Consider the following 25,919-nt stretch of genomic DNA (forward strand, 5'->3'; position numbering starts at 1 on the left):
GCCCTCTTCCCCATACGGGTACTAGTCATACCGTCTTTCCACCCTGATCTCCGCATCCCTCCTGGTGCGCGAGAAAATACACGTGATCAGAGGAGCGGGACGTCTTCAGCCACTGGCCACCTCTCTAAGACTCTGAGAGTCGGTAATGCCTGCTGACCACCCTCCGGCCCCCAACCACCTGCGACCCTCCCCCAGCGTCACGGCCGCCTCTCTTCCTGGCCAGGCTCTGAATGGGGGGACAGATCCCAGTCTCTGCTTAGCCTTTTTCTTTTCACCATTTACGTTCTCTCCCTAAGTGACTTTTCTTTTTAAGTTTGTTTATTTATTTTGAGAGAGCGAGAGAGAGATCATGAGCAGGGGAGGTGCAGAGAGAGAGGGAGGAAATCCAAAGCAGGCTCTGTGCCGTTAGCCCAGAGCTCGATGTGGGGCTTGATCTCATGAACCATGAGCTGAAATCAAGAGTTCTGACGCTCAACCTGACTGAACCACCCAGGTGCCCCTCCCTAAGGGACTTCCAATGTGTGTTATGCACCCAAATTCCGCCGGTTGATTCCCTGCCCCTCCCCCACGCCGCCCCCCCCCCCCCCAACCTTCCGAGGAAGGGAAAGAGCATCACCCAGGGAGTCAGCCTGGAATCCTTTCTTTCCCTCACGCCTGTATCAGTCCATCAGTGAGTCCTGCCGACCCGACCTCCAGAGGGTATCCCAAATTCGGCCTGATGCACATCAGCCGTTACCACCCTCTTCCAGGCCACTGTGACCTCTCCTGTCTCTTTGCTCCCCCTTCTCCTGTCCAGCACAGCAGCCAGACAGGTCTAAGTCAGTGGTGTCCAAACCACTTTTGTTCATGTGCCCCAAATCCTGAATTCATACCCCCAGCGTATGCTTATGTATGTACTTGTTTAAATGATAACACACGTGTAATTACAGAAACGTATTAAATACACTGTAAGACATATGCTAAAAATGGAATTAGAAGGATGTGGTGAAGAGTAAAAGCAACTTCACATTTGTATTTTATCAGCAGTACAAAAAACTTTGCTCTCATGAAAAAAATCATACTTCAAAGTCAACTTGATGGAGGCATGATTTGCATATGATAAAACGCACCTGTTTTATGTATATAATTTGATAGTGTGGCCACCCTCAGAGCCTGGATATGGATCATATCCATCGCCTCAAAAGTTCCCTGATGATCTCAGACCCCAACAACTGCTGATCTGCTTTCTGTCGCTTTCGATGAGATTGGCCATTTCTGGCATTTCGCATAAGGGAGTCTTTGGGTATGTTCTCTGATGTGTCTGGCTTCCTCCCCTCAGCATGGTACGCTGGGGATTCATCTGTGTCATTGGTCTGTATCACAGTCCTTTCCTTGTCATTGCCGAATGGTGTTCCATTCTATGGGATAGTACAACGTGCTTATCCATCCGTCTGCTGACGGACATTCAGGTTGTTTCCAGCGTGGGGCTGTTGTATTTGGCCCGCTATAAGCACTCATGTACATTTCATTTATTTATGATTTATTTTGAGAGAGAGAACGCACGCACGCGTATGTAGAGGAGCAACAGAGAGACAGGGGGACAGAATCCCAAGCAGGCTCCGCACTGTCAGAGCCCGACGTGGGGCTTGAACCCTCGAACCGCGAGATCATGACCTGAGCCGGAATCAAGAGTCAGATGCTTACCCAACTGAGCCACCCAGGCTCCCCTGGACATACATTTTAAACGGGCTAGGATTTAGGGCTAGAATTGCTCAGACCTAGGGCAGGTTGTGGTTAGCTTGATAAGAAACTGCCAAACTGTCCTTTTCCAAGTAGCGGTGTCGTTTTATCCCCAGTGAGAAACCAGAAGGAGTTGCATTTGCTCCATGTTCCCTCCATCAGTTGTTCCTTTCGGTCTCTTCGACTTTCCACATGGCGTGTTTTGTTGCGATTTTAATTAGCATTTTCCTGACGACTGATGATGCTATTTTTTCATGTGCCTTTTGGTCATTCTTAGATCTTCACTAGGGTTTAAAATCTTTTGCCCGTTAAAAAAAAAAAAAAAAAAGGAATGTCGTACTGAGTTGTAAATGTTTAACATATTCTAGATACAAGTCCTTTCTCAAATATATGCACTGCAAATGTTTTTTCCCCATATGAGGATAAGGTTTTATTTTAATAAAGTCCAGGTTATTATTATTTGTTGGTTGTTTCTTTTTATGTTCTGAGGAGTCACTGCTTTAGTTATAATTTTCTTCTCTTGTGTTTTTTGAGCAAAGTGGTATGATTTTATCTTTTACCTCTAGGCCTGTAAACATTTTGAGTTAACTTTCATGTGTGGTGTGAGGTTGGGCCAAGTTTCATTGAACATTAATGGACGCTATGTGTGAGATATTTTTCTGGAGCCTCTATTTTACTCCATTGATCTGTGTATCTTTCCTTATGTTAATGTCACACTATCTTGGTTACTGTGGCTTATCAGTCTTAAAATCAGGTAATATAAGTCCTTTATCTTTGGTCTTCTTTTAAAAAATTGTTTGGCTAGGTGAATTTCAGTATAAATTATAGATTTAATTTGTCAATTTTTACAAACGTGTTTCCAAGGACTTTTATCAGGGTTCCACTGTATCTGTCGATAATCTGAGGAAAATTGATAACTTACCCCTATCGAAATCTTTCAGTTCAAGCATGGTTTATTTATTTAGGTCTTCTGTAATGTCCCTCACCAATAGTTTATAGTTTTCAACATACTAACCTGGCACATATCTTGTCCAGCATATCCCCAAGTTGGTCATGTTTTTGGATGATATAGTAAATAGGGTTTTCTTCATAATCTTCTTTTCCAGTTGTCATTTTTATATAGAAATGCAGTTAATTTTTAGCAGTGCCTGGGTGGCTCAATCGGTTGAGCATCCCGCTCTTAATTTCAGCTCAGGTCATGATCTCCCAGTTGATGGGATCGAGCCCAATGCTGGAATCTACACTGACAGCACAGAGCCTGCTTGGGATTCATTCACTCATTCATTCATCTTTTCTCTCTCTCTCTCTCTCTGACCCTCCCCCCACTCATGCTCTTTATTTCAAAAATAAACAAACTTTTTTTTAATGCAGTTAGTTTTTATATAATAATACTGTGTCCGTGGCTTTTTCAAACTCACTTATTCTCGAAGGTTTTTTTTGTAGATTCCTTAGGACATTCCATCCTGAAGAGATTGTGTGCTTTGTAGTTGTTGGGCAACATGTTCCATAAATATCAGTTAGGTCAAATCGGTTGACAGTGTTAACTGAAGTTTTCTGTATCCACATTGGTTTCCAATCTGTAATATCAAATATTTCTTTTTCTTGCTTCCCCACCCCCCTCCGCCTTTTTTTTTTCTTTTGTACTGGCTAGGACCTCAAGTATGACAGTGAACAGAAGTGGAGAAAGCAGACATATCACATTGGTCCCAACTTGATGGAAAAGCATTCAGTCTTTCACCATTAAGTATGATATTAACTGTGGGGCGGGGGGGGGGGGTTGTAGACTCTTTTTATAAGGTTGAGAAAATGCCCTTCTATTTCTGGTTTGCTGAGAGTTTTTGTCATGAGTGAATATTGAATCTTGTCAGATTTTTTCTTGCATCTGTTGAGATGATCATACGATTTTTCTCCTTTATTAATATGGTGAAATCATTTGATTCATTGCTTAATGTTAATCCAGCCTAATATTCCTAGGATAAATCTTAACTTTGTTATGAATTAGCTGGATTCAGTTTGCTAATATTTTATTAAGGACTTTTGCATTTAAGTTCATAAGGAATATAGGACTTTAGTTTTTTTGCTTGTTTGGTTGTTTTTTGTTTTTGTTTTTGTTTTTCCTTTTAAACTCTTTATTGAGTTTTGGTATCAAGATAATGCTGGTCTTACAAGATGAATTGAGAAGTGCTGCCTCTTCCCCTATTTGCTGAAAGGGTTTATGGAAGATATCTATTATTCTTCCCTAAAACTTCTCTAGTTTACCAGTGAATCTGTCTGTGCCTGGGGTTTTCTTTGGTGCAAGGTTTTTCATTACAAATTTAACATCTTTAACATTTATATGACTATTAAGATTTTTTATTTCCTCTTGGGTCTGTTTTTGGTAATTTTTCAAGAAATGATCCATTTCATGTAAATTATCCAGTTTATTGGCGTAATGCTATTCATAATATTTTGTTATCTTTCAAATATCTGTTGGATGTGTAGTGATGCCCCCTTTTTCATTCCTGATCTTAGAATTTGTGGATTCTCTCTTTTTTCCCTTTGATCATCCTGGCTAGAGTCTTCTCAATTATAGTGATTATTTTCTTAAGAACCAGTTTTTGCTTGCCTTACTTTTTCTCCTCCCCCCCCCCCATTTAAGTTTTATTACTCTCTTTTCTTATTATTTACTAATTTCTACTTACTTTGGGTTATATCCACTCGTCTTTATCAGCTTTCTTAAAGTGGTGTTGAGGGGTTAGAGCATTGATTTATTCCATTGTGGTTGCAAGACATGCATTGCATGATTTCTGTTCCTTTAAATTTATCAAGACTTATTTTATGATCTAGTATATGTTCTGTCCCTATGAGTGTGTGCACTTGAAGAGAATGAATATTCTGTAGTTTTTGAGTGGAGTGTTCTATAAATGGTAATCAGGTCAGGTTGGTTGATAGTGTTGTTCAAGCATTTTGTATCCATACTGATTTTGTATCTAGTTGTCCTGTTAGTGAGAACAGAGTTTTGAAACCTTCGTTAATGTGCATTTTTTTTTCTCCTTTCATCTTTCAATTTTTGATTCGTGCTTTTGAAGCTTCGTTTTGGGGTGTGTATATCTTTAGGATTGTGATAGCTTGTCAATGATTCAGTTCTCTAAGTTTTGTACAGTGGTTTTCTTTATCCCTAGTAATATTTCATGTCCTAAAGTTTCCTTTGATTTTAATTTAGGCACTCCAGTTTTTTTTTGATTAGTGTTTTCATATTATATCTTTTTCTGCCCTTTTCCTATTAACCTATTTTTGTTATTATGTTTAAATTGCATTTCTTGTAAACAGCTATGCCTTCCTTTATTATCTAGTTCAATAATCTTTTTAAGTGGAATGTTAGATCTTTTACATTTGATGTAATTATAGGTAAAGTTGGGTTTAAATCTTCCATCTCACTGTTTTCTACTTGTGTCACGTGTTTTTGTTATATTTTTCTACTTTCATTTGATTATTTTTATGATCTTATTTTGTCTCCCCGATTGTCTTATTCGCTATAACTCTTTGTCTTATTTTCTTAGGCTTTACAGTCAGCATCTTTAATTTATTACACTGTACCTTCAAATAATATTATACTATTTTACATACAGTGTAAGAATCTTCTAGTACACTTATTTTCTCCCTCCAGTCCTTTGTGTATCACTATTCATTTTACTTCTACATTGGTTATAACCCTACAATACGGTGTTACTATTTTTTTCTTTTTTTTCACGTTAGAAAAATATGGAACATCCATGAATTTGTGGGTCATCCATGCATGGAGGCCATGCAATCTTCTCTGTATCATTCCATGTGCTGCCAAACCGAGCGCTACCGTTTTTGCTTTTAAATAGTCTTTTCAGGGAATTAAAAATGAAAAAAGTAGTATTTTATTTTCACCTACATAATTATAATTTCTGGTGTTATTTATTCCTTTGTGCACATCCAGGTTTCCATCTGGCACCATTTTCTTTCATTTTTCTTATAGTAGAGGCACACTGACAGTGAGTTCTGCCACCTTTTGTTCATTTGAAATAGTGGGGGGAGGGAAAAACCTCTACCTTACATTTCTGAAAGGTATTTTTGTTGGGTATAAAACTGTATGTTGGCAACTTTGGGTTTTGTTTTTTTTCTCTCAGGACTGACCCACTTTATTTCTGACAGGACATCTCCAGTTAGTTGTATCTTTCTTCCCCTGTCTAGAATGAGTCTTCTTTTCTCTGGCTTTTAAGATTGCCTTTTTATTCTTCTTTCCAGCAGTTTGATCATGTTTATTGGTGTTCTGTGTTTATCATGTTTGTAGTTTGTTGAGTTTCTTGGAGTTTTAGCTTTATAACTTCTACCAGATTTGGAAAATTTCACCACTATTTCTTCAAACACACCTGCTGCTCCTCTCTAGGACAGGTATGTTAGATTACCTGATACCATTCCACAGGTTGCTGAGGTTTTAGTAATTTTTTTCAGTCTTTTCTTCATGTTTCTGTTCAGACAGTTTCTATGATCTTGTCTTTGAATTTACTAATCTTTTTTTTCTTTTGCAGTGTCTAATCCAGTGTTAAGCCAAGTGTAGGGAAGTTTTTCATTTCTGATGTTGTATTTCAAGCTCTAGAATTCCATTCTCTTCTTTGTCTCTTCCATTTCTCTCCTTAGTGTGTTCTTATTTTTCTTTAAATCCTCAAGCAGACTTATAATAGCTGTTTTAGTTTTTGTCAACAAATCCCATTATCTCTTGTCATTTCTGGTTCTGTTTTTATTAGCTGATCTCTCCCCTCCCCCATATTATCCTGCCTCTTTGCGTTTTTTGCAGAAATTTTTAGTGGTTGAGACATTTTTGTAAAGGATGTTGTCTTTGACCACAAGTTTATTTTTTTTTTTATGTTTATTTACTTTTGAGAGAGAGAGGGACAGAGCACGAGCAGGGGAGGGGCAGAGAGAGACAGAGACACAGAATCCGAAACAGGATCCAGGCTCTGAGCTGTCAGCACAGAGCCCGACGCAGGGCTCGAACCCACGAGTTGTGAGATCGTGACCTGAGCCGAAGTCAGATGCTTAACCAACTGAGCCACCCGGGCACCCCTGAATAAGTTTAGACGATGATGAGAATGTTTCCAAATATCTGCTACTAAAATGCTGTCACTATAGCATGAGTATCTTTCTTTTTTTTTTTTTTTTTTTTTTTTTTAATTTTTTTTTTTCAACGTTTATTTATTTTTGGGACAGAGAGAGACAGAGCATGAATGGGCGAGGGGCAGAGAGAGAGGGAGACACAGAATCGGAAACAGGCTCCAGGCTCTGAGCCATCAGCCCAGAGCCCGACGCGGGGCTCGAACTCACGGACCGCGAGATCGTGACCTGGCTGAAGTCGGACGCTTAACCGACTGCGCCACCCAGGCGCCCCAGCATGAGTATCTTTCAAGAAGTGGTTTTTTTGCCACTAAGTGTTAAACCATCACATCCACTTCAAAGACATAGTTTATGTGTTTGTTTTTTCAGAAATGCCTCTCAGGCAGCAATTACTGATAGCCATTTGCCATCAGCGATCAGGGCAGCTAATTTGGAACTCTTGGATTTTCAAAAGAAAATTGTATAACTCATCTTGAAGCGTAAAACTCTTAAATACTTCACCACTAAACCGACAAAACTTTTTTTGGTTCAGCGTCCTGCAGTTTTCTTCTCATGCCCCAGTGGCTCACCTCGGAAGAAGCCTCTTCTCTGGTGGGTTTTCCCATCGGGAGTAGAGTTGAATACAGACTTGGTTCAGACATTGTATTTTTAAGAGACCAACGTGCCACCAGGAGGGCACTTCAAACATGGTGTTTTCAGCTCCGGAATTCAATTTGATTCTTCTTTATATCTTTTATTTCTCTCCTTAACTTTGTTCATATCCTTGAGCACAGGCCTCACGGACGACATGTCCCTAGTTACTCTCTCCCCTTCGTTGCAGCCTTACCGGCTTCCCTCTGTGCCTGGAATATGCCACATTCATACTCCCCTCTGGGCCTTTGCACTGCCCTTCCTTCTGCCAAGAAGCTTCAGAGTTTCTCCCCTCTGCCACACAGATCTTAATCTCCACGTCACCTCTTCCAAGAGGCCCTCCCTGTCCGTCTGTCTCCAGGACCCATTCCCCGTTCCCACACCCCATTTCCTCTCTTACTCCTGCTTGGCAGTACTTGAAAGTATTCTGTTTTGTTTAGTTGTGCTTTTTTTGTCGGTTTCCTACACTTCAGGAGAATGTCAAGCCTTGGGAGCAAGGATTTTGTCTTTTTGCCACCGTGATTCCCCCCTCCCACCCCCGCCAGCACCTAGAACATTCCTGACGTCATCGAATGTACGTGGGTGCCTGCATTCGGACTGAAGTGTTCCTTTGGCCGTGCCTGGCACTTCTCTGTTCCTTGATCTTCCCTTTGCTGCATCTTCCACAGGGACTAATCGCACCACGGTCTCCATGGGTCGAAATTCTGTCTCCTCTTTAAAAAAAAAAAAAAAAAAAAATACAAAAAAAAGTTTACCTTTGCCAGTTTCTCCATCTGGGAGTGGTCTTCCCCTCATCCGATCTTCCGGGTGGCCCTCCTTGCTTTCCCTTTGTCATTTGTGAACTTGGTTTCTCTCTACTGTGAGGCATGGTCCCAGCTGAATCAGCTGAATGCCCTGTCCAGTGCCTCACCTGGGCCGGGCCTGGCGCAGACAGATGAGTAGGAAATACTTGTTAAATTAGTACTCGACGAGACAGTGTAATTTAGGTGACTGGTGGATCGGGAAGCAGAAATCTTAATTAGAATTGTGCGTGCCTGTTTGCCCAGGTGGCGTCTCTCCTCCCCCTGTCCCCGGGTGGGATGCTGGCGCCCCCTTTCCCCTCTGACTGTGATGCTGGAATTAATGAGGTCCTGTTACGAGTACTTGGGAGAAGGTGCTGAATAAATACAGGTGATGGTATTGTTGTTGTTTGTTGTAGTTACGTTCTGAGTCCGGGGCTGCGTGATGAGCTATGCAATGCCTCCAAGAGTGTTTTAGGAATTAACTGTTGGATGGCTGTAAAACACTTGGCAAGTTTGTCACGTTGGGTGGATGGAACTGACGGTAAAGCGTGTTGAGTTGGAGGAGGCCCGGCAGCCGGGTTGCAGGATTTGCTGTGTTCCTGTTCCTCGCTTGGGTGTGTTCTCTGGCCTCCCCCAGACAATTCCCTAATTGAGCTGCTGAGGTTGGAGGCTTGTGACGTTCAGAATGAGACCCAACAATGCTTGTGTGGGGTTTAATGGCACGGGGAGTCATTAACAAGACAAAAAGCCATGATTTCCCCTAGATTAACATGCAGGTTGGGGTTTGGCATGTCGGGATTCATTGTTTTGGTCTCCAGCCCAAACATGCTAGAGTCATTATATTGTCATGTGGTAATTAGCTGTTCCTTTAATACAAGTAATAAAAATTAAGCCTAAGAGGTACTTTAGCAACGCCTTTTACATAATCCAAAACAATATTCAAATGCTGTAGGCATATAGCCATCCAGCTGTACTGTAGTAAAGTTTGAAGCTTAGTGCACGGGGATGTTGGAACATTCGGTTCATTCTTTATTCTGTGACCAGTTTTGCTACTTAGGCATTAACCTTTAATAGTGTTAAATTAAATATACATGCCTAATGAATAATTATGAGATTGCCAGAATTTTCATTTACAATAGAAGGCTTTGAAAATTCGTCTAAAGGTCTAGTTACCGTTCACTTGATAACGTGCATGTTATTTTTATATGTCACTGAGTTCCTCCCTCGATCGAACGAGAGAAGCGATTTTCTATTCGAAGCAGACACAGTGGGTCCTGGCCTTTTAAAAGGAATGGGCTAGAAAAGTTGTCGACAGAAATTTTAGGGAAGGAAAGGGCAGTATACTAGCTTGGCTCTTCAAAAATATAATTTGTGCTGGCTGTCGTGCCACAAAGCCTGCATGCGCGAACGTTAATAGAATTTTGTCCAAGTGCAACAGTTCTCCTTCTTCTCAATCCTTCTCTGACCTCGGGGTCAGGTTCACGTTGTAGTTGTATACGAAGGTGGCTGTGGGCAGACTGTTTGTTTTCTGCAGGCCAGTGGCCCAGTGTGAGGCCATAGGGAGAAGGGTAAAAAAGGTAGAGGTTGGGGGAGTGTGGGGCGCACAGGAGCCTACCCTGGAAAGATCTTGAAATGAACAAACACAACCAAAAAACTGCACCTGGAATGTTCTGAGGAATTCAGTCTCTAGTGCTATTGCTACCCCTACTTCGAAGGAACCATTTTCCCCAAAATAGCTTTTGAAACCTAATTTAATGTAAATATTTTAATGCTGATTAACATAAGAATGAAAAGCCACAAATGAGAAAGTGGTGTAGTCATCAACTGTATATACACACAGAATAAATGCCCAGTGGCCAGGGGCGTCACGTGATGGACAGTGTTATGTTAAGCCCCATGCGCAGGCCCACTGTTGTGCTGGACAGATCCCAGAGCCTGCCTTTTGTAAACTCTGCAAAGGCGTTGGCATCTCGCGGAGTTCCTGGCTCCCGGCGGACTGGCCGACTGAGGCACGGGAGATCTACCCTCGCTTCCAGGAACTGAGGGTGGTCTGAAAAATTAATGACTCTGGTATTTGAAAATTAAGTGAGCTCTTGAATATACACCCTTGCGGATCCACTGGGCTCGGTGTTTAGCATTCCTCAACCAGAGACTAAATCTTCGCAGCCACCTCACAAGTGATGCTGGCGTCCATTCCAGAAATATCTTCAATAATCTCTTCTAAGCCCGGCGGACTTAGATACTTCTCTCTGATGGGGCTGAGAACGCTAGGGCAGAGTGTTCCGCTAGTGCCCAGCAGGTGCCCAGACGTGCCTTTTAGGCAGAAGGAGAAACAAAAGATCCGATCGACGCCAGAAGAACATTTAACGCCTCTCCATTTCGGGCTGAATTAATGATAAATTCAAAGACCAGGAGTCCGTATTTCCAATTCCGTGTGTCTGCAATCTCTAATTTTAGGTTAAAATCCAGTTTTTTGTAAGTAAATCTGATGGCAGGTTGTATGTTGAATTGGCCACAGGACCTCACCTAGCCAGCCCAGGTCATGTCTCGTCCCGTCCCTACTATAATCAGGAGTGCGGTGCTCCCTCCCCCTTCCCCCTGCTGGCTGGCCCGCTGGCCTGGGCAGGCTCACACTGGGCCGGGTCACCAGCTGTGTCTCGGGAAAAGCAGAAGCCAGAGCACCACGTGCTGAGCCCCGACTCCCCCTCGGAGCACCCTTCCCTGGTAAAGGAGGACGGTGATGGGGAGCCATCATGCCCTATATAGGGTGGCCTCGTATGAAGCCCTCGTTGATGTCCTCCGCTCCACCAGGGAACCTTCCTCACTGGGAGGATGGTCACATGGAGTTAACAGACTGGGTTCGAGTTCTTTCTGTCCGCTCACTAGCCGGGAACCCTCGGGCAAGTCCCTGCGCTTACCGGCGCTTTGGCCCGCACATCCTCTTCCCGTGATTGCTGTGAGGCTCGAGTGAGATAATTAATGTCCGTCAGGGTATCTCGTGACGGCAAGACGCTCTCGGAGTATCAGGTGTTATTTCCAACTTCGTAAGAATTAAGGGAAACTTGAGGCTTGTGGCACCTCCGCACACACTGTCCATCCTGCAGGCGCGGCTCTCGGTACGGGGTTGACTTCCCGGGGCTCCTCCACTTGGGGTCACCACATGCATCCCCTTCCTGTCCGTCAGATCAAGGACCGAGAAGTCCTTCCGGTGTCATACCATGCCAGAGCAGTGGGCAAATCCCAGCCGTTCCCAGGCCGAGTCCATATGCTGCGGCCCTGGGGGGTGGCTCTGCGCACACGTCCTTGGTAGGCCGCAGAGGAGCGACCCCAACCAGCCAGCTGTGGGGCCCGGGGCTCCGCTGGGGGCTTGGGGGCAGACAGGGGGTGTTGAGGCCACAGGTGCCTTGGCCTCTGGCAAGCGGTGGCAGCCCGTGGGGAGCCAGCGGCGGGGGGGGGGCGACGGCGACTCCCTGGGCACCCCGGTTGGCCTGCCCCGAGCCTCCGTGTGACCGTGAAAGTGGCTCGTCTTGTGTCCAGAGTGGGGGTGACGCGCCTTTTCCCCTCCCGCAGATCCCGTGCCGGCTCTGGACCTCGGGCAGCAACTCCAGCTCAAAGTGCAGCGTCTGCACGACATTGAAACAGAGAACCAGAAGCTGCGGGAAACTCTGGAAGAGTACAACAAGGAATTCGCTGAAGTGAAAAACCAAGGTTGGTGGGAGATGCACTGTGCGCTCCACTCTGTCTTTTCTTTCTCTTTTCCCTGCTGCTAATTGCCTTCCCCACCCTGTTGCGACGAGCTGAGCTCGAACCGGGCTACACAACGCGAAGGCCGGGTGGGGCCCCCATCCGCCTCATTGAAGAGACAGAATGGTGACGCTTAGCTGTTGGGAGGTGGAACTTTTCCTCAGCGCCATAGCTACATATGATTTTCTGGCCCTGTGACAGGACCGGCCGGGATTCTTTAACATTCTTTCTGGATCATCCTGCTATAGGATCCGCCTTTCAAAAGGCCACCGTGTCGCCTGCGGGCGACACCTGCCAGAGAGCCAGCTTGTGATCAAAGGGCCCCGTCCAGGAAGTCAGTTAGCGATGGCTGCCAGGACACGAAGGCTTCAGACGCATCCTTCAAGCCCGCGTGCCTAAGCCCCACCGCCCCCTTGTCGGCGGCGCCTGTTTGTTACGAGTTTAATGAGAGGGAACAACCCCGTGGCGTGGCCGCCCGGCCGTCAGCCCCGGCAGAGAGGGCAGAGGTTGCCCGGCTTTTCCTGTCAGGGAAGGACAGAGTCCCCCCCTGCACCTAAAATCCAGCTGTGTTCAGCTCCTTCTCGAAAATCACAAATCACAGCTCCTTCTCGAAGCAGATGCGGGAGGAGCTGGGTGCGGGAGGCCGACTGCTTGGGCGACTTGGAGGGCTTCCCCTTAGCGGGTCTAAGACGCCCCGAGGGCTGGACACGGGATTACTTGTCGAAGGGCCTTGAAGTGTCCTTTAGCTCTGAGACCACGAGACAGGCTTCGAGGTGCAGTCCCGAGGATGCCCCCCTTCCCCCGTGGTGGGGGGACGGAACCAGCCGAGGCCCCGCCTCCATCCGGCTCCACAGGGAGCAGTGAGCCTTTGGGGGCGTCCACACAGCTTCGTCCCGCTTGAGAGGGAGGTGTTGGACCGAGTGGGCTGGGATCCAGGTGCGAGAAGGTGCTGCCTCCCCCGCCCCGCCCCCACACGCAGGTGAGAGAGAAGCTGTAAATGCATACATCCGGGTATGGGCGCCACACTGTCCAAGAAGAGGTGCTTCTTTTTTCCCTCCCGTGACCCCTGACATCTCATTTTGACAGGCCCTCCCTGTGTGTTTTCTGTAGTTCGATTTCGCTTCGTTGGAGGACGTGCGGGGGGGCCCGGGGCTCTGCGTGGCCCCCTTCCCCCACCACACAGCTCTGTCAGCGCCCCGGTGGCCAGTTGCCCAGTGAGGAACTGTAACTGAGTGTGGGGTGTCCTCCTCCCCAGAGGCCTCATCTGATGGGCTTTTTCTTTTTTAAATTTTTTTTAATGTTTATTTTTGAGAGAGAGACAGACAGAGTATGAGCGGGGGAGGGGCAGAGAGAGAGGGAGACAACAGAATCCGAACCCGGTTCCAGGCTCCGAGCTGTCAGCACAGAGCCCCACACAGGGCTCGAACTCAATGAACTGTGAGCTCATGACCTGAGCCGAAGTTGGACGCTTAACTGACTGAGCCACCCAGGCACCCCTCTGATGGGGTTTTTTTTTTTTATATTATTTAAAAAAAAAAAAAACAACATTTTTTTTTTTAGGATTTATTTATCTTTGAGAGACTTTGAGAGAGATGGAGAGACAGAGCGTGAGCAGGGGGGCAGAGAGAGAGGGAGACACAGAATCCAAAACAGGTTCCAGGCTCCGAGCTGTCAGCACAGAGCCCGATGCGGGGCTCGAACTCATGAACTGCGAGATCATGACCAGAGCCGAAGTTGGGTGCTTAACCAACTGAACCACCCAGGTGCCCCTGATGGGCTTTTTTAAATGAAATAACTTAAGACAAAGACTCCAGAGGCAAACAGACCTGGTTTGAGAGGCTTCGATGCCACTGTGTACCTCTGAGACCTTGAGCAAGTGATCACGTGATCTCACCTCTTGAAAATCCTCCTTTTGCATACTGACCTCTTAGGATTGGGGTAGGCTTACATGGGGTGCTGGGGAGGCGTTTAGCACTTTTCCCAACACTCAGCAAATATTAATGACTCTTAGGCACCGTTGTTTTTTTCTAGAAATTCCCACTCCCCCCGCTTCTTTATTTATTGATATCTTTACCGATTTTCCCAACATCCAAAAAAATGTCAACTTCCTCTCTTTACTTCCCAGTACACAGGGATCTTGATTTGGAAAGGTGGGGTGTACATCATTTGTTTTTATCATCGCCATCATGGTGTAGACTGAGAAAGTTGCGGGAAAGGCATCTCTCTCTCACGTGCTGGAACTCTCCCCGCCATTTAAAAATGAGTCCATTGGCGCCCAGGCGCAGCTGATTAGAGCAGAGCGCTGGGATCCTCTCTCTGCCAGGCTGTTCTTCCTCCTCCTGGGCTCACACGTGGGGGATCCTGCTGGGACACACCCAGGGGGCCGTCCTGGACCCAGAGGGGCCCCAGGGGCTCCAGGACAAGCTGGCCCCTGGCTTAGCGTCGGTCGGCCGGCGAGCAGCCCACCCCTGGTGGGGATGGCAAAGAGACCTCCTCAGACAGAGTGGGAGCCTCCAGCTAGTGCCGCAGACTCCTCTGGAAGGAGCATAGCCGTGTCACGCTGAGAAACCGCATTGGACGGAGCCCGGAGGTCCGCGGGCTGTGTAGATCTTTCCAACCAATTGTGAAAGGCAGATGTGCTAGACGTTCCCACGGCCACAGAGATCATTGACGTAAAAGAACACGCATGTGTTTGCAGAGTTGACCTGTCGCGGTGTCCGCTTGGGAAGTGTTCATTCCTGCCCGACTTTGGCCCTGTCGCTGTGGGTCCACAGTGACGTGTATGTATCACTAGCCATTAAGGTCTCAGAGTGTTTCTTTCAGGCCCCGAACAGCCAGCCCCAAAGGCAGAAAGCCCCCCTCTTTTTCTTTCAGATGCCCTGACGGGGTCACTGGTTTTAATTTCCTCTCTCTCCCTCTAAGGAGAACCCTTTGGGTTCCACTTAATGAAAAGGGCCAGTTGCTTCTCTTAACAAAAGAGCCGTTCGCTCTTACCCACTAAGCCACACGGGTGCTGACCGCCCAGCGGTGTGCACCTGCCTCAGCCGGCATGTCCGTGCAGCACAGGGAGTAAGCGTGGATGTGGGCTACAACCTGAACGGCCAGGGGCCCCTGTCACTTGGGCAAAGACCTGGCAGCCAGCGCTGCGGCCTGGGCCCCGAGCCTCGTTGTCACAAGCCCTACCTGGGCCTCTCCGGTCAGCCTGCCTGGCCTCCTCCGATCGTTTGTGCCTCAGCCCTTCCTCGGCCTGGCCTTCTACGAGATGATCTATGCACGGCAGGCGTGGTTGCCCAGGAGCTCGCCTCTCATTGGAGCGGGGACCACAGTGCCCTGCCCGGGACCGTCTGGCACAGAGGGTGATATGCGGGTACCTGTGGGAGGGAGCAGGTGCAGCGAGCCAGCCAGGGGTCTGAGGCAGGACCCCGCCCTGTCTGTTACATCTGCCCCGGCGTTTCCGTTTTGGGTAGTGAAAGAGAGGGCTGTAAACATGCACTCAGGGGGCAGGGGGAGGGCTGGACTTTCCAGGGACGGCCCTGCCCCCGGAGGGCCCTTGTGTCCCCAGCACTGAGCACCGCAGGGCTCCTCCGTCGTCCAGCACTGCCACCCGTGCGCCTGGCACTCGCTCTCCCTCAGATGTGGCTCCCCCGGGCCCTGTGCCACCTGCCCTGCACACACAGCCCCCACCCGCCAGGCTCCGGCCTGGGGGAGGGTGCCCTTGGCACCCAGGCTGCAGCTGCGCCCTTCTAGCAGAGATCTGCACCGCACCCACCTGGCACGTAGTGTTCCATCCCTGCTGAGCCCACGGCCAGGGAGGTCTGTGGACCCGCCTGACTTTGGCTAAAACCGCTTCCTCCAAAACGCACGCACAATCATGAACTGTTTTCTTTAGAGAAAGACTTCAACCACACAAAAACATTATTAATCTTCTCTCGGTAGAGGACTAATTTAAAGCTCATCAATAAGATGATATTCTATGTTACCATCGATCCCCCCCCCCCTTTTTTTTTTAAAGTTGTATTGGAGAAACGATAGCTCTTCTTCTGAGCAAAATCCATTGATCCTCCCAGCCTAAATGTTTAAAGTTCAATTTAACATTTAGGGAGTAAAAGGTCTCCGAAGGGACTCGTAACCATTGATTTTGTGTCAGGGTTGAGGAGCCAAAGTTTAAAACACAGCGATCCTAGCAGGTTACAAAAGCCCCGTGTGTGTCACCTCATGGAATTGTGGCTCCTGTGTCACCATCGTTTTTTCCCTTTTCTGCAGAGGTTACGATAAAAGCACTTAAAGAAAAAATCCGAGAATATGAACAGACTCTGAAGAACCAAGCGGAGACTATAGCTCTCGAAAAGGAACAAAAGTTACAAAATGATTTTGCAGAAAAGGAGAGGTGAGTGTCTGTCAGCATCTGCCCGCACTTGACGTTTTTTTTTACCTCCCAAGTTCACAATGCAAGAAGTATCTGTTCGTTTGTTTGTTTGTTTGAAGTTTATTTATTTATTTTGAGAGAAAGAATGAGGGGAGGCACAGAGAGAGAGGGAGAGAGAGAATCCCAGGCAGGCTCCACACTGTCAGCACAGAGCCCGACATGCGGCTCGAACTCATGAACTGTGAGATCATGACCTGAGCCGAAATCAAAAGTCAGACGCTCGACTGACAGAGCCACCCAGGCGCCCCCACTTTGCGAGAAGTATTGAAGATGGGCCTGTGAGACCAGCGCAGTTCTGTGGGGCTCTCAGCAGAATTTTGTTTGAAGGATAAAGGCGTCCCTTACTCTGTGATCTGTCGGATTACCTTGAGTGACAGTCGTTGGTCTTTCCCAACAGGTGGATGGCGTCAGGTAGTTAAGGGGCCACAGTATGTCCGTTGGGGTCGCCTGGGGCCGGGGATTGAGCAGAAAGTGAGATGACAGGGAATGACGGTTCACCCTCTGTGGGAAGCCCTTGGATGCAGGCTCAACGCCTGACAACCTTCTGAAAAGAATTTGGATATTTGACATCACCCACAAATCTTGGGGTTTTGTTTGGTTGGTTGGTTGCTTGCTTTTTTTTTTTTTTTTTTTTTTTTTTTTTTTTTTTTTTTTTTTTGCCTCCTTTTCTTTACCTCACAGTGCTTCATATATCGAGCAGCTGATATCAGTAAAATATGTTAGTGCACCATCCATCTGCTGTGGGCGTTGGATTTCTGGTGGCCTGCCTCGCCCGGAGGTTTTCCACAAACGGGGGAGTTTAATATTGTTAGGACAGTTTAATGCAGGTTAGATTTCTTGTAAAAACTGATGAAAACTAACAAGACCCAATTCACTCACCCAGTGCCTACTCATTGTGTGCCACACCCTCTCAGTGTCTCACTGAGTGCCCAGAACATTCCTCAAGAGGGGACGGTCTCATTTTCCAGATCGAGAAACTGGGCTTCAGATTAGGGATCTGCCCACGCTGTCCCGGCTAGTCACCCAGAGGTGGGACCAGAGCCCAACCCCCTGCTCCAGCCCTGGCCTCCCTTTATGCTCCTGTGTTGCCTCCCCAAGTCCTGGCTGCGGGACCAAGGCCAGTCCCTCGGGGCCTGGGAGAGCAGGGCCAGGTGCAGTCCCCCCAGGAAAGAAGGGAGCCAGGTAGAGAGTCCAGGTTCTGAAAGGTGAGCAGACTTTTTTTTTTTTTTTTTTTTAGGTTTGCTTATTTATTTTGAGAGAGAGAGCACGAGTGGGGAAGGGGCAGAGAGAGAGAATCCCGAGCAGGCTCCACACTGTCAGCGCAGAGCTCAACACAGGGGCAGGGGCAGGGCTCGAACTCACCATGAGATCATGACCTGAGCCAAAATGAAGACTCAGATGCTTAACCCACTGAGGCACCCAGGTGCCCCAAGATGAGCAGATTCTTGACCCAGCCTAAATGTGCTTCCCAGGAGAGCACTTTATGGCCACAGCAGTTTCTTACCATGTTACTGATACTGGGGTGTGGGGGCGGGGTGCAAGCAATCAAAATGCCCTCTGCCAAAGAGACATGGGGGGTAAAGATGGGCCACCCCCAACTGGAACAGTATGCAGCCCTTGCAATAATAGTCATGTAGAATTTGCATTAAGACCAGAAACGCAAGCGCATCCAGCAAGATATGGAGTGAAAAATGCGTGATACAGAATCACATGCAGTGTGATTACAGCTGCACAGAGCAAAGTTAGAAAATTGTGGAAGTAAATTCATCCGGGAATTTGATATTATTAAGTTGACTTTTGAAACTAGGTGAAAGGATGAATTGTATTTAAAGTTGGAAGCGACGGGCTGACCACTCAGGGTGGAGGATGAAAACAGATTTTTTTTTCCATCTCATTCTTTACAACCAAGAAATTGAAATGGCTCTCGGGTTAAATATCAATCATTAAATCGTGGACATACTGGAAGAAAACTTAGGCAGTATTTTGGTTTTAGTAACTTTGGAGTAGGTATTTCTAATTGAAAACCGAATTTTTAAAAAAATAAATAATAAACATTTTTTTTCTTTTTTTTAATGTTTATTTATTTTTGAGAGAGAGAGAAAGACAGAGCGCGAGCAGGGGAGGGGCAGAGAGAGGGGAGGCACAGAATCGGAAGCAGGCTCCAGGCTCTGAGCTGTCAGCACAGAGTCCGACGCGGGGCTCGAACCCACGAACCGTGAGATCATGACCTGAGCCGAAGTCAGACACTGAACCCACTGAACCACCCAGGCTCCCCTCACAATAAACATTTTTAAAGCATCAAAAAACTGGGAAGAAAAGAAATAAAAATAAAAATTAAAAAACTGGGAAGAAATTTTTGCACCACATAAGAGCTCTACGAAATTAATAGGGAAAATTGAGCGCTACAAAGTGCACCAAGGAGATGTACAGATAGTTCATACAAAGAGAAATGCTCGGCTTTACTCAGCAGGAAAATTAAGCTTAATTTTATCCAGTGTTGGCACAGGAAAACAAACATGTATTGTTAGCAAGAGTTTAAGTTAGTGAGGTTTTTTGGGAGGGGAAGTTTCTCAATATCAGAACAACAACAACACATTGCATCTACTCTGTGACCATGTACATCCTCTGTTAGCATTTCATCCGACAGATTCCGTCTCAGAATTACACGGCAATATCTACATAATGATCACTGCAGAACTGTTTAGTAGAAAGAGGCGATAAACAAGCTAAGTGTCCACAGAGGCTGGTTACGTTAATTATTTAATAAGAATGAGGAAGAATGTTTCCAGAGTGTGGAAATGAGGAGAAGAACAAGAATGCCCGGCGTGCTGTGATCCCTTTTGTGTTCAAAGGGGCGGGGAGTGTGTGTTTCGCTCTCGTATATTACACCGGCGTGTCTATATTTGTGCATGTGTTTTGTTTTTGTTTGCTTTTTTAACTTGGAGCCTCTATTAGTTTTATCATTAGAATATGCGAAAAACACGAGCAGGCTTTTTCCATAGGTGATGGAGATTTGGGTGATTTTTTTTTTTTTTTTTAACGCTGTAATTTCTACTTTTCTATATTCCCAGGTTCGTTAGTGTGAGCGCATGTGTTCTATTCATATGATGTAAAAATAATAAACTTATTTTTAGACATCCTCTGCAGATGAGGAGCAAGGAATGCTATTTATTGACCAGGGAATTCATTTGGAGATCAGGGGAAATGTAAATCTGGGGATGTTGGGTTCAGACATTGAGAACCACCCATTAGGTATTACGGTCACATCTGCATTCCATTATAACAGACATGGAACAGCTGTCACATCTATTAGCACATCCTTTATCCCAACAAATTCCTTCATTGTGTCAGCAAAATGGAAATGTATCATTCTTCTTGGGTAACTTCGGAAAACAATGAGTTCGTGATGATGGTTGGGTTTTTTTTTGTTGTTGTTGTTGTTGTTTTTAATATCTGGCATTTGAAGAACAAGTCACATTTAAGATAACCGGCTGCGTCAGTTAGCACACGTGAGGATGCACCCTGCACATTCGGTCCTACGTGGGTGCAGAGTCGGGGCGCCAAAGATCAGGGAGCGGGCGCGCGCCCACCGTCAGCGGCCGCCGATTGTGTGCCTCTCGCCAGCTGCCGGTCACCGAGCTGCAGAGCACACGAGACCTTCACGTTGGGAAACGAGATGACCAGCTTGGCTTTGTTCTCTTCCTTTCCAGAAAGCTGCAGGAGACACAGATGTCCACCACCTCAAAGCTGGAGGAAGCGGAGCACAAAGTCCAGACTCTGCAGACAGGTGTGCTGTCCGTCATCCTAATAAAGTCCGTCCAGGGCAGGCCGAAGTTAGGGGGCACTCCGGGCCGTCTCCCGGTTGCCCCGAAGCAGTGACTCCTCGGAGCCCCCAGCGCCTCCGCCTTCCCTTCGTTAGCCGCCCACCCCGAGCTGTTGGTGTCGGAAGCGGGAGGATCTGAATTCCATTTTCATCCTTCCACAAGCCATCCTTTCTTTCCTGCGCCTTTTCCAACAAACACATCTAAATCACCAAACTGTCAGGGACTGACATTTCATTTGGAACAATAATAGGAAAGAAAAAAAAAACAAAAAACCAACCACTTATTTCCACCCTGAGCGAAATTAAGAACACTCATGGCAGACCTTTCAAATTTAAGACACCAAAAAAAGGGTGTGCTAACAGTTTTTATCATTTCTTTACACTTCTTTTTTCTTCTCTTTCTTTTTTCCTTTTTTTTTTTTCTGAAAGGGAAACCGCACGATATAATGAATTGAAACGTGGGGACAAAAATATTGGACAACCTCAGAATCCAAGTGAAAACCACCCGACCGAGTGCTGTGCTGTGTAGTCACAGCACATTTACAGACACGTAAATAATACCCCCCCCCCCTCCAAATCTAGAGACCTCCTAAAAACCAGTAACACATCAAGAAAAAGAGATAAACAATCCAATAAAAGCAGGGGCTAGAGACGCAAACAGGCGGTTTGGGGAAAAAATGCATGTGGCCAGTACACATATGAAAAAAAAAAAAAAAGTTAACCATTCTTCCCAGGCAGGGAGATGCTCATTAAATCAGGGAAAGATCGTTTTGCCCGTCAGACTGTCAAAAGAATTTTTTTTTAATTGATACTATCCGGTGTTGGTGAGCGTAGAGGCACCATTGCTACACTCGAGGTATTGATGGGAATGTAAATTGCCTCTGGGGGGAGCCAGCTGGGTGGGAGTGGCCTGTTTTGGAGTATCTAAGTATCCTTACCCCAGAACCTTCGCTTCTGCGGGTCCTGAGGTGCCGGGCATTTGGCAAGCTCTGTACGAAAGCTAATTGTTACTGCGTATGTCCTGACCTGGAGAGTTTTTCATGCCTTTCTGCTAAAGGAAAAGAACAAATCTCAGAATATATTTGTAGCATCCTATTTATGCAGAGGTGAAAATATGTATATATGCGGTTATGTATGGAAATATTTTTTTAAGCAATAAAATACACATAAAGGCAGGAAATCTGCACACCGAGCCAGTAACCGGCGTTCTCTCCCAGGAGGTGCGTGGATGAAATGGAAAAGAAAGGGGGTTTTTGGAAGTTCTGTGCAGTTGCATTATCTTCGACTCCTCAGATGAGAATATATTGCTTGTACATTTTTGCTTTTTTAATTTAATTCGGACAACTGGCATCTTACATTACGGCTTTGTGTCCTCTGCCTTTCAGCCCTGGAAAAAACCCGAACAGAATTATTTGACCTGAAAACCAAATATGATGAAGAAATTACTGCCAAGTAAGTCTCTGCCTGACTTCCTCTGTCTGCATGCTTTCGGTCAGGTGTCACCTGTATTTTGCTAATCCATAGAATATTCCCCCGGCTCTGCCCTCCTGTCTGTCAGCTTTTGCCAAGCGATACGGGATTCAGGAGGTGCTTGGCCTCAGAGCCTCCGTGAGGAACGCAGCAGCACCCCCGTGAGCTCCTGGCGTCAGTTTACTCCCCACGATGTGACCGTAATCTCTGGTGCTCTCAGAACGCTGAGACTTTTGTCTTTAATTAATGTGAAGCCTCCTCAACATGTGCCTTTTTCTAAGAAAACTTGGGGAAAAGGCAACTTACAGAAGATGTGATACAGGAGACGTTTTGTGGAGCTCGGTCTGTGCAAATCACGTCACCTGTCCCCGTGTCTGGGTCCTTGGCTCCCACACGGATGTATTTATTCAACTCCTACCTTAGGACACCGGGCATCTCTGTGCACACGTCGGGAATGTATACACGTAGACACGTCTGTGTATACGTCGGGAATGCGTGCATTTGGGCAGGTATGTCACAGGTGGCTGTGGCGGAAGGAAGTGTGTGATCTGCCACAGGGACACCTGTTCCAGCCCGCTCTCCCTGCAGAACACCAGAAAAGAAGGAATAGTATTGACATAAGTCAAGAGAGGTGGAGAAGCAACAGAGGTTGTCCCTAGCCACGCTCTCCTCTGCCGAAGTCCAGACAGGCGGCACCAGGCAAGGCGTTGGTTCGCCTTCTCCTGTCCTGGGAGGGTCCTCCTGTCTCCCTTAGAGACCCGTGTCCTCCTGCTGTGCTCCCACAGCGGGCCTTCTGGGTAGCGGGCAGGGGCTCTGAATAGTGCACCCCCTCCGAGGCTCCTGTTTTGCATAGGGGGTCCCTGTGTCCCATCACACTCGCCCTTGGCCTTCAAGGTTGCTGCTGGGCCTGCTGCTCACGGGGCCTCTCTCGGTGGGCTCTTTGCCTTTGCTCTGTGTGAGTTAGTAGCTCCAGACTGTGAGCGCCCACCTACCCAGGCCTGGTGCTCAAAACCAACTTTGATCGTGAGCCCAGAATTCCCGCACAAAGCCTAAATACCTCCCTCAGTCTCGGCGACTCGGCCTGCTGGCATATCTAATCCCCGTGGGCGTTCCCGCTCCTGTCAGTGTGCTGAAGTGTGGCTTCAGGTGAGGTAGGACGAGCTGGCCCTAAGGGGTGGGAGAGCTGGTTGAGATTTCACTTTGAGACCTGGAGGCTCTGGTATTAACTTCTCCAACCCGGGCGTCGCTGTCGACGGGATGTGGCAAACGCGCAGAGCCGTCTCCCCTTCACCCCCCTAGATGTAAGCTCCGCAGAAGCCGTTTCAACTGCTGTCACCCTGATGTTCCCTGGTATCCGCGTCCGGCTTCCCTACTCTGCCAGTCCGCCATCTTTGTTTTTCTATCCTTTCTGTCTGGACCTTATCTACTAAGTAGAATAGTAGTTGTTTTTCTCAGTAAATTCCAGTTTTGTAAGTTACAATATTTTCATCTGATACAGAGGTCAATCGGTATCTGTTCCATCTGATACAGTCCTCAGTTTATAGCATTTCCTTTCTAAAATAGTTCCTTCTGGTCCTCTGGCCCATGCCTTCTTATTAACATCAATTTACTCACTGACAAAATTCATAGTGACTTCGGTGGTGATCTGTTTATTTCACTAGTTTTCAATATTTTATTTTTAGCAAACCACACCTCTTTCTGGAAGACATAGATACATCTTGTGTTTCTATAACTAACCAAAGTTTGCATTACTACGCATGTAAAAGCTCGTACAACCAGTCTCTGAGCGCCTCTAAGCTAGCGTTTTTGAAACTGGGTGTCACGGTGGTGAAATCCATTTAGTGAGTGGCGACCAGCCAGTTGGGCAGTAAAATTCAGTAGAAAACAAAACAACAGAATAGAGTCGAAAATATCATGGCTCGTGGCACATAGGAAAGTCGGGTATTGTTTTGTGACCCTTTTGGGTTAATCGTGCTTCTAACTGTAAAAATGTAAACGTACAGTTACTGGGCCACAGTGTAGAATGTAGTTCTTCCAGTGGATCTCAATCAGAATTTTCTTTTGAAAGCCACTGCTCTGAGAGTGTTACAAAAGCTTGACTTTCAGAAGCCGATGTCTCCTACCGTGTCCTCGCGGGGCACGCTGGGGAGATGCTGTTAGTCACGAACGTCCACCTACTTAGGGGAGAGAAACGGCCTGGTGACACATAGCGTCTACCGAAACTGTTCAGAAATGACAGCAGATAATGCCACTTGTCACATGATTGCTAAGTACTGGCCCCTGGTTTACATTCATAATTTTTTACTGGGCTTCTAAAGGCCACGTAGAAAACGTGTGTCCATTTAATCAGTTTGTTTTCGGGGTTGAGGAAGCGACGCGGCAGAGAACAGCCATGTAGGAAGGACTTAAATGTCCCCTGCTCACAGGTTTCCATTTCTTTGGTTGAGAATATGGCGGCCCGGGGGGCAACTGGGAGACAGGCCAGAGAGGCAGTGTCTCTCATTGTCTGTCCCCACCCTGTCTGACCTTGCTAGAGGCCGGGCTGACGCTGGGGAAGGACTCGCTTCTCTCACCCAGAACCGCCAGTTATCCAAGGACGGGGCCCTGCTCTCAGGGGAATCGGCTCCCTAGAACAGGGTCAGAGGTACCTCTTAAGATGACGAGGACGATTTTCAGTCTAAAGTGTTTTTCTAGTTACTGTTCACAGGTGCATTGACTCCTGGGCTTTTCCTAAGCAGCCCGCTCTGTCATTTTATAGGTAAGAACATTAAATCTGGGGTCCCCTGAATCAGCAAGGTCACTGGGGGGAGCCTCAGAGGCCCTAGACCTCTCTCCTAGGCTCCAACCCTACTGGCATCTGACGAGAAACGGTGTGGCTGTAACTGGTGTGGGCTCCGTGAGAAACGTCTCTAGACTCTTTCTCTTTGTATCCGCAGGTCTTAAGGCCAAAAAGGTGTTTTCCCCATATAAATGAAAATCTATGCGTTACTTGCTCATTGTCACCAAACTACAGGAAGCGGAACGTAGAATCAAAAAGTATGAGAGTTGCTTATTCTATCGTGTAAAAATGCTTTGCTTGGGGACTATGGCTATTGTTAAAAACTGCTTATGGGGCCGTGGGCACTCTTGGGGTGTGTCCCCTCCCGGGATCCGAGCAGGAAATTCTCACCTTCTCCGGTGATGAGAAGGGAGCCAGAGGTGTGGCATGTACGGCTGTGCGTGGAGAGAAAAAGCCTAACTCTCGTGATGGGCACGACTCAGAATAGATCCACTCGTTGGCACAGCAGACATTCCTGGAGGCCTCTTCTGTGCTTGGCACTTAGCTGGGCTCTGGAAGCCCTGAGAAAGAAGGCTCAGCAGGGTGGGGGTGGGGAGCCATTGCAATCCGGTGTGATCACTGCTGTGACAGGCCCTGTGCTGTCAGGGTGTCCACGGAAATCAGACGGTGCACTCAGCCCGGGGCAGGGAGCAGGGAAACCACAGAGGCAATGCGGCAGCATTGAGAGGACCCCCTGACCTCACCCTCCCCCCTTCCTGGTGCCAGGACTCTCACGGCCAGACTCCGCAGAGGCCAGTGGGAAGTCCACCCAGCTCGAACAAAAGGAAAGGGTAATCAAGGAAGCCTTCCTGAAGGGGGTGACGTGTGGTTTGAGGTTGAAAGATGAGTTCCAGCCAGGGGCTGCTGGAGGCAAAGGGAATGAAAACACAGGGCAGCCACGCTGACCTGGGGAGCCAGCCAGAAGTGCCGGACATGGGGATCGGGCAAGGTGGGCACAGTGTGTGTGGGGCTGGGGGAGGGGAAGGGGGTGGACTCAGGCCCCCACAGGGCTCGGTCGTTTCCCAAGTCAGAAATGGACTAGCTGTTGACAAAAAGGCAGCCTAGGGCCAAACGCTTACTGTACATGGTTCCCAGAGTAAGTAATCCGCAAAAAATGTGGAGAATGGACTGAGTTAATAATCACTACTTTCTTGTAGCTTTCAGGGGGTTGCTTCAGTCTTGGAGATCCCATGTAGATGGAAGCTTCCCCCTCCGCGTCCCTCCCCTCTTCTGTTTTCTGGGAAACGTTTGTCCCGCCCTCACGCCCACCCTCCATGTATCTCATTAGACTTCATGTCTTTTCATCAATACCTATGAATATAAGCCCTCCAGGGGCAAGTCTTTTCACAAATGGCCTTAAAATGTCTCACAACAATTTATTTTCTC

General features: G+C 47.1%; 1 protein-coding gene across 7 annotated transcripts in view; it reads left to right on the forward strand.

Moving 5' to 3' along the window:
• The window catches only part of CUX1 (cut like homeobox 1), a 366,343-nt gene that overhangs the window by 204,175 nt on the left and 136,249 nt on the right, over positions 1–25,919 (forward strand). For all 7 annotated transcript variants that reach the window (XR_007147822.1, XM_047838946.1, XM_047838949.1 and 4 more), the window contains exons 5-8: positions 11,823–11,960; positions 16,260–16,383; positions 20,133–20,209; positions 21,631–21,697. Coding sequence is in view for 6 of the 7 variants with exons in the window: in XM_047838946.1 (XP_047694902.1) it covers positions 11,823–11,960; positions 16,260–16,383; positions 20,133–20,209; positions 21,631–21,697 (406 nt within the window). In the remaining variant the exon portion in view is untranslated. The remainder of the gene's footprint in view (positions 1–11,822; positions 11,961–16,259; positions 16,384–20,132; positions 20,210–21,630; positions 21,698–25,919) is intronic.

This window comes from Prionailurus viverrinus, chromosome E3 (genome assembly GCF_022837055.1).
Source record: "Prionailurus viverrinus isolate Anna chromosome E3, UM_Priviv_1.0, whole genome shotgun sequence".
Classification (NCBI taxonomy): Eukaryota; Metazoa; Chordata; class Mammalia; order Carnivora; family Felidae; genus Prionailurus; species Prionailurus viverrinus.